The sequence below is a fragment of the Rhinopithecus bieti genome, unplaced genomic scaffold, assembly GCF_001698545.2.
Source record: "Rhinopithecus bieti isolate Rb0 unplaced genomic scaffold, ASM169854v2 scaffold_43193, whole genome shotgun sequence".
Lineage (NCBI taxonomy): Eukaryota > Metazoa > Chordata > Mammalia > Primates > Cercopithecidae > Rhinopithecus > Rhinopithecus bieti.
The window spans coordinates 113,606-122,686 of NW_016817840.1; the positions used below are offsets into that span (position 1 = coordinate 113,606).

The following is a 9,081-nucleotide window of genomic DNA, read 5'->3' on the forward strand; positions in this document are numbered from 1 at the left end:
GGGAAGCCGGGGAGAGGGGGAGAGGGGAAGAGGGAGCGGGGAGGGGGGGAAAGGGGGAGAGTGGATAAGGGGCAGCAGGTTTCAGCTGTCTCTGAAGGAATTCCCCTAAAATGTGCTCTGTTGACCAGGTGTGGTGGCTCACACTTGTAATCCCAGCACTCTGAGAGGCCGAAGCAGAAGGATCGCTTGAGCCTGGGCAACATAGTGAAATCCCATCTGTACCAAAAAAAAAAAAAAATAGCTTGGAGTGATGGTGTGTCCCTGTAGTCCCAGCTACTCTAGAGGCTAGGCAGGAGAACTGCTGGAGCCCAGGAGGTCGAGGCTGCAGTGAGCTATGATTATGCCACTGCACTCCCACCTGGGTGACAGAGCAAAACCCCATCTCAAAAAAAGCGGGGCTCTGTTCACACTAGGGCCAGACCATTAAAGAAGAAACATGTGGGGAATCCTAATGATCACAGTAGTAACGACTGAAGTGAGAGAAGCTCAAGGGAAAGAACCGAAAGGGCTTGAGTCACCCCACTGGAGCAGTCCTTTGCTTTCTGGCAGATCCGCTTTCCATTTGTTCTGCTTGCCTACAACCCTGGAGAACTCTGTGCTTTGTTTTAATAAAACCTCCCCACTCTCTTCCAGTGCCTTCCTGCCTTCTCTAACTACAAAGTTCTTTATGAAGCCAAGGGAGGCATTACCTTCTTGTATGGAGTTAGACTTCATAGGTAAGCCAGTCTCTCTCTCTCTCTCTCTCTCTCTCTCTCTCTCTCTCTCTCTCTGCAATCTCCATTTATGAACATGGCTATATTTCTTTTAAAGAAATATTCTTTGCCTTCAAATATTTCTTCCTACTTAAAGCATTTCAGCCTTGTCCCCAATTGAAGTTCTCTCTTCCTGCCCACCAATTCCCCGAACATGTTCCCAGGCCTTGCCACCATGTAAATCCGTAATCTTTTATACCACTATCCATACTGGTTTATAAAACAGAGGTATGCAACACACTGGAAAGAAAACGGCACCTGTCAAATACCTAACCCTATGAAATGCCTGTGCAATTTCACTTTTCACCTAGTAAATATCCAATTATTTTCAGAATAGCTCTTTCCAGAATTCAAATCTGTTTCCATTAATATTAAAAGTTTAGAGGTCTGGGAGAACAGGAAGTGGCTGATTAAAAGCAGATGGGANATGCCCTTGGTCCTGGATTTGGTCTCTGTGCAATCCAGTTACCTCGGTTCTCTTAATTTGGTTCCCCAAAGTTCTTATCCCGGCAGTTCATGCCCTGGCATGCAAGTGGCCTGGAGACTAGTTCTGGCTATGTTTGTGATTTACTGAATGACTTTGACAAGTATTTTCCTCTATATTGGCCTCAGTTTTCTCATCTGCAAAAACATTGGTCTAAAAGGCCCAGTTTTCAAGATAAGCTGGTTTTCAGGATAAGTTAGTTTTCAGGATAAGCGCACCATTTTCTTCATGAATTCAAGAAAGCTAAACCATTTTATCTTTTTCTCCAAGTAACTATCTAAAGAAACGGAAAAGGCGGAATGGCACATATGGCCAATCAAGACTCCTCCTCAGAAGAAGGCTTTTTATATGATTAAGCTACTTCTTTAATACTCCTACAGTGTCCTCCCCAAAGGATATGGATAAAGCCCTGCAAAGTAATTCTGTCTGTCCCTTGAGACCTAAATATGCTACTTCATCAATAAGTGGGACTCAATTGTTCTTCCATCAGTGGCTCAGCCTGCACTGAGCAGTCCAGACTTCGCTGGCCAGCCTCACATGTGGCCAACATTATACTCACAGATGAAAGACATACCTCAACCTGCCAACTGATGGTCAACAAGGAGCATCCTTCAGCTGAAAACCAGAACCACTGATTGGAGGGAGAAAAAACAGGACTGGGGAAACAAGTCCTTCTACCCTGGTTAGAAAGGGAAAAGATAACTGGGTGCTCACACTCTTCTGGTGGGAAATAAGAAGGTGGCTGCCGTATTGGGACTGACAGGGAGCTAGCAGGACCAGAAAGCAGCTAAGATTCTGGTAAAACTAGACCTGTCTCTGGGACTACAAGTAAATTATGGCAGCATCAGGAAAATATCCACTATGGTAACCTGATCTGAGTGTTGCATGTACTCTTTGTAAAGCATTCCCTTGGTGTTTTCTTCTTAATTTAAATTTAAAATATATATTTTTAAGAAAATCTGGTCAGGCCGGGCGAAGTGGCTCACAGCTGCAATCTCGGCACTTTGGGAAGCTGAGGTGGGCAGATCACTTGAGGTCAGGAGTTCGAAACCAGCCTGGCCAACATGGCGAAACCCCATCTCTACTAAAAATTACAAAAATTAGCCAGGCATGGTGGCGCACACCTGTAATCCCAGCTACTCAGAAGGCTGAGGCAGGAGAATTTCTTGAACACAGGAGACAGAGGTTGTAGTGAGCTGAGATTATGCCACTGCACTCCAGACTGGGAGACAGAGCGAGACTCCATCTCAAAAAAAAGAAAAAAAGAAAAGAAAAAGAAAATCAAGCAGGGTACAGTGGCTCACACCTGTAAGCCAAGCACTTTGGAGGCTGAGGCAAGCAGGTCACTTAAGGTCAGGAGTTTGAGAATATAAGCCTGGACAACATGGTAAAACCCCATCTCTATTCAAAATAGACGCACACACACAAAGTAGCCAGGAGTGGTGGTGTGCATCTGTAATCTAAGCACTTCGGGAGGCCAAGGTGGGTGGATTACTTGAGGTCAGGAGTTCAAGACCAGGCTGGTCAACATTGTGAAAACCCTGTCTCTACTAAAAATACAAACAATAGCTTGGTGCGACGGTGCACACCTGTAATCCCAGCTACTCAGGAGGCTGAGGCACAAGAATCGCTTGAACCTGGGAGGCGAAGTTTCAGTGAGCTGAGGTCACACCACTGCACTCCAGCCTGGGTGACAAGAGTGAGTCAGGAGAGATGGGAGAGGGAAGCCGGGGAGAGGGGGAGAGGGGAAGAGGGAGCGGGGAGGGGGGGAAAGGGGGAGAGTGGATAAGGGGCAGCAGGTTTCAGCTGTCTCTGAAGGAATTCCCCTAAAATGTGCTCTGTTGACCAGGTGTGGTGGCTCACACTTGTAATCCCAGCACTCTGAGAGGCCGAAGCAGAAGGATCGCTTGAGCCTGGGCAACATAGTGAAATCCCATCTGTACCAAAAAAAAAAAAAAAAAATAGCTTGGAGTGATGGTGTGTCCCTGTAGTCCCAGCTACTCTAGAGGCTAGGCAGGAGAACTGCTGGAGCCCAGGAGGTCGAGGCTGCAGTGAGCTATGATTATGCCACTGCACTCCCACCTGGGTGACAGAGCAAAACCCCATCTCAAAAAAAGCGGGGGCTCTGTTCACACTAGGGCCAGACCATTAAAGAAGAAACATGTGGGGAATCCTAATGATCACAGTAGTAACGACTGAAGTGAGAGAAGCTCAAGGGAAAGAACCGAAAGGGCTTGAGTCACCCCACTGGAGCAGTCCTTTGCTTTCTGGCAGATCCGCTTTCCATTTGTTCTGCTTGCCTACAACCCTGGAGAACTCTGTGCTTTGTTTTAATAAAACCTCCCCACTCTCTTCCAGTGCCTTCCTGCCTTCTCTAACTACAAAGTTCTTTATGAAGCCAAGGGAGGCATTACCTTCTTGTATGGAGTTAGACTTCATAGGTAAGCCAGTCTCTCTCTCTCTCTCTCTCTCTCTCTCTCTCTCTCTCTCTCTCTGCAATCTCCATTTATGAACATGGCTATATTTCTTTTAAAGAAATATTCTTTGCCTTCAAATATTTCTTCCTACTTAAAGCATTTCAGCCTTGTCCCCAATTGAAGTTCTCTCTTCCTGCCCACCAATTCCCCGAACATGTTCCCAGGCCTTGCCACCATGTAAATCCGTAATCTTTTATACCACTATCCATACTGGTTTATAAAACAGAGGTATGCAACACACTGGAAAGAAAAACGGCACCTGTCAAATACCTAACCCTATGAAATGCCTGTGCAATTTCACTTTTCACCTAGTAAATATCCAATTATTTTCCAGAATAGCTCTTTCCAGAATTCAAATCTGTTTCCATTAATATTAAAAGTTTAGAGGTCTGGGAGAACAGGAAGTGGCTGATTAAAAGCAGATGGGATTCATTATCTGGTTAATCACAATCCAGCATTTCCCACCCCCATTTGCCTCTCCCCCTCCCTCCCTCAACACCATGTTCTGCCTCAGCAAAGGTCACACTCAAATTCTGCAAATAAAAACTTCTCCTATAAAATTTCAAGAGTGGAGCTCTGTTTTGGAGGGCTTGAGACCAGTATCGTTATAAAAGAAATTTATTTCATACCATTTTTGCCAGGAAAGGAAATATCTTCCAAAGTACTGATTATCATTCTAGTACGCAGAGAGGATGCCCACTGTGCTTCTTAGAGTCAGGTTCTGCTTGAATGTTAGTCATAGAATATTAAGAGTTGGAAGTGTCTCTTGGAGATTCCCTGCCCATTTATTAGATGGGGAAACTGAGACTGAGAGAAGAGAAGGGATTTGCTGAAATTGCACCTCCAGTTAGTGGCGGAGCTCAGACTAGGACACATTTCAGTCCCAGGCATTGCTGGTGTGTGGGAAAAACACCAAAAGGGCCTGACTGGAATGAATTGCAGTCATTTCTCTGTCTACTACATCTCCATGGGCCACATATTCATGGCTCATCTTTTATTTGCTGCCCTGATAATTGACTCAAAGGCAAAGCCAAAATGGGTATTTTAATGCAAAGCACATTAGGAGGCCAGAAGGCAAAAGGAGGTACCTTCTGGGGCTGCTGGCTGCACTTGGCTGGGAAGGCTTTGCTCCAGACCTTAGGAGACTGCTCATTTGGATGCTCTAGGTGCCAGCACCAAGGGGAAGGCAGGTCAAAGGCTGAACACTGGCTATGGCAGTGCCCACCCCTTCATGGAGTCCACATCTGATAAGGAGGGCAAGTGGAATTATGTGGCATATCCCTTGGAGGTGTGGAGCAGCCCTCTCCGTGATCCAACGTTCCTCAGAAATTTTTAGGAACTGAAAGCCTTCCAAAGTGGGGCAACTATGTTAAGAANCAGGCATTGCTGGTGTGTGGGAAAACACCAAAAGGGCCTGACTGGAATGAATTGCAGTCATTTCTCTGTCTACTACATCTCCATGGGCCACATATTCATGGCTCATCTTTTATTTGCTGCCCTGATAATTGACTCAAAGGCAAAGCCAAAATGGGTATTTTAATGCAAAGCACATTAGGAGGCCAGAAGGCAAAAGGAGGTACCTTCTGGGGCTGCTGGCTGCACTTGGCTGGGAAGGCTTTGCTCCAGACCTTAGGAGACTGCTCATTTGGATGCTCTAGGTGCCAGCACCAAGGGGAAGGCAGGTCAAAGGCTGAACACTGGCTATGGCAGTGCCCACCCCTTCATGGAGTCCACATCTGATAAGGAGGGCAAGTGGAATTATGTGGCATATCCCTTGGAGGTGTGGAGCAGCCCTCTCCGTGATCCAACGTTCCTCAGAAATTTTTAGGAACTGAAAGCCTTCCAAAGTGGGGCAACTATGTTAAGAATTGATGGGGGGGGGAAGGCATGTGTTTTTCAGCATGGTTTGGAAAAGTTTTCAGACAGGACACAAAGAAACCGACTCAAAAAAACACAAGGACCAGCCAGTGCCATCACTATACACAGGTGACCTTAGTAATGTCTTCTCTACTCCCAAGACTACTCGAAACCATCTCTTAGATGTCTTGTATGTTGCTGGTATTTCACAGCCTCTGTGGAAACCTGCCTGGGGGTTCCTCAAAAGGCTTAATATACTGTTACCATATGACCCAGTAATTCCACTCCCAAATATACACATACTCAAGAGAATTGAAAGCAGAGACGTGAACAGATATTTGCATACTAATGTTCACTGCATTGTTACTCGCAATAGCCGAAAGGTAGAAACAACCCAACTGTCCATCAAGAGATGACTGGATAAACAAAAAGTCTATCCATACATACAAGGGAATGTTACCCATAAAAAGGAATGAAGTACTGATCCATGCTACAAGATGGATGAACCTTGGAAACACTTTGCTAAGTAAAAGAAGTCAGTCACGGTCACGTGTGGTGGCTCACACCTATAATCCCAACATTTTTGGACGCTGAGGTAGGTGCATTGCTTGAGCCCAGGGGCTCGAGACCAGCCTGGGCAACATGGTGAAACCCCATCCCTACAAAAAAATACCAAAAAAAAATTAGCTAGATGTGGAGTAGCTGTAGTCCCAGCTACTCGGGAGGCTGAGGTGAGAGGACTGATTGAGCCTGGAAGGTTGAGGCTGCAGTGAGCCATGATCTTTCCACTGCACTGCAGGCCTGGGCAATAGAGGGAGACCTTACCTCAAAATAATAATCATAATAGCCATTCTAATGGGTGTGAAGTGGTATCTCATTGTAATTAACTACCTGCCCTCTCTTATGGGTCTTACGGTCTTGCTTTCACAGTGATTACTCTAGTGTCTATTTTTTCTTGGAACTCTGGACAGGTCTGCATATGGTTGGAAAGATGACCCTTTGTGAAACTGTGCTTGAAGAAAGCAACAGCTCCCTCTGCTGCCCCCAGCCACACTTTTGGTACAACTTTCTCATATTAATGAGTCAAGATCTCGCTACCTAGATTCTGACCCAGTTTCTTCTCACCATACCATGACACTGCTGTAGGCTCCACCACTGTTCTATCTCACAGATTTGAAAAAGGAAAATCTACTCATCTTGCTTCCAGTCAGCAAATGATTCCTGCATAGATAGATGTACCTTGATTGCTAGGTGGGAGCCTTCAGTCATCCTGTCTTAGTTCGTTTTCTGCTCCTATAACAGACTGGGTAATTTATAAAGATAAACAGATTTATTTGGCTCATGGTTCTGGAGCCTGAGAAGTCCAAAGGCATGGTGCCAGCATATGTTTGACACCTAGTGAAGACCTTCCTGCTGTGTCCTAACATGGCAGAAGGGCAAGCAAGCATTCAAGACAGAGAGAGGAATAGGGTTGAAATTATCCTTCTATCAAAAGTCTATTCCTATGATAACAGCATTAATCCATTGATAAGGGCACAGCCCTCATGGCCTAATCACCTCCTAAAGTCCCTACCTTTTTTTTCTTTTTTTTTTTAAGATTAATGGTGTTTATTGTTCTGAAAATAGAATTCTGTCATTTGCTTGGGGCTCTGGACACTGCACAACTGAACAAATGGAAAACTCAAGAGTCTTGCTATGCATCAGTGGGGGTGCCCTCCAAACCCATGGCAAATAAACGGCATTTGGTACTCACTGTGCACAACAGGAGAGCATTTTATTTTCATGGATGTGGATGAAGTACAATTTCTTCACTAAACTCAGCAAAAACTGTTAAGGGGCAACAATGAACTCTGCATTTAAAGAAAAATAGAAAATGAAAACACAAAATCCTGAAAAGTAAATAAAGCCTCTGCGTCAGCACACTGGTATCAAAACACACATCAACAGCACGTCTTAATCATACGGGAAACAATCCTTGCTTATCAGAGGTGCACATCTAAATTCTACAGCTTACCAATATCTTCTTGAGAGTAGGCAAAAAAGAAACAGAAAACCTCACATTTAACAAAAAAAGTTTCTTTTCCCTAAATGTTTTCCCGAAGCTGAATTTGAAGTGGAGAGGACGTCAGTCATCCTCGTCATTCTCATTGAAGTCGTCATCGTTGTTGTCCTCCTCCTCCTCCTCCTCCTCCTCCTGGACTGCTGTGGTCTCCACTCTGGAGCCACTGCAGTGAGACCCATTGGAGCTTGTGGCCGGCATCTCATCCATATCGTTGGTCAGGTCACTGGCAGAGGGCCGCGTGCCATTAGACGTGGAACCTGCCATCGTGAACACACCTCCAAAAGTTCCCTGAGCCATTTCTGTCACGTACGGCTCCAGAGCCTTTGGGACCAAACTTCTGGCCATTTTAAGGTCTTCGGCAGAGCAGCTCCCGGACTCTAGCCCAAAAGTCATGCCCATCCACATCAGCACTTGCCTGTCATCGTGGATTTCAAATGAGTTGTCAAACTTAAACAGATAATCTAATTTGTCGTCAGAGATGCTGCAGTCGACAACGGTCTTCTTGCTAGTGCTGATGACGATGAAGGGCAGGTGGATGACTGAGTTGGGCGGCAGCTGCCGACTGACCTGCTCCTCCACATACCGGTTTCTCAGTACCAGGTTCTTGAAGGCAATTTGCTGTAGAATAAGTTGTTGAAGTTCAGACTGTTTCTGCTTTATTCTTTCAAGTCTCTTCTGTCTTTCCACCTGTAAGTTCTGACAGTTCTGAGCTGAGCTGGTGGTCAGACCAATCCACTTGATCTTCTTTTTCTCCCTGGAGATGACATTCATGGCCATCAGCACGTTTAAGGCATCGTAGGTGCGCCGTTTTATGTTATTCACGACATAAGCTGACTCGTTTGGTGAGACGTGGTCGCTGGCAGCTCTGAACTTGGCGACCAGCTCGCCCACCACTTCCTTGCAGGAAGTGATCCCTTTCCTCTGCACCGTCTCCCAGACCTTCATGGAAAGATGGCTCAAGCCCATGCCATTCTTCTCTCCTTTCCTGTTGTGCTGCCTGGCCCACTGAGGTGAGGAGCAGGAAGGCTGGTTCTGAGAGGGAAAGTGACTGCTGGGTGGGCTTGGGCTTCCTACCACAGGGATGTTTGATGCTGCCGGTCTCTGAGGCATACCAATTACCACTTGCTGGTCAATACTGACATTGGACTGTCCAGAGGTTTTCGGCAAGAGCTGCTTCCCGAGCGGGTTTATGGTGGACGGGTGAACGGCCACGGAGCCACTGGTCTGGTTCTGGTCTATTAAGACCTTGAGTTCTTCGTTAGCTTCAGTTAGACTGATATATTTTGCCATGTTACCAGATTTGGGAAATAAATGCTATAAATGTTCACCTTCCAGAGAAGAAAAATAATTCTTCAGGGCCGAGTGTAGGACTGGTGTGGCGTGCGCAGCGTGGCGTGCGTGGCGTGCGTGGCGTGCGTGGCGTGCGCGGCGTGGCGTGCGCGGCGTGTG

General features: G+C 46.1%; 1 protein-coding gene across 1 annotated transcript; it reads right to left on the minus strand.

Annotated features, from left to right (window-relative positions):
- Positions 1 to 7,329: 7,329 nt before the first annotated feature.
- On the minus strand, positions 7,330 to 9,011 carry TFDP3 (transcription factor Dp family member 3). The gene has a single exon (XM_017856199.1). It carries the CDS (start codon positions 8,920 to 8,922, stop codon positions 7,696 to 7,698), a length of 1,227 nt encoding a protein of 408 aa, XP_017711688.1. The 5' UTR covers positions 8,923 to 9,011; the 3' UTR covers positions 7,330 to 7,695.
- Between the last annotated feature and the right edge of the window lie 70 nt (positions 9,012 to 9,081).

Bases quoted from the DNA above. Each gene is read 5' to 3' on its own strand.
- TFDP3 (XM_017856199.1), bottom strand. From the start codon at position 8,922: ATGGCAAAATATATCAGTCTAACTGAAGCTAACGAAGAACTCAAGGTC.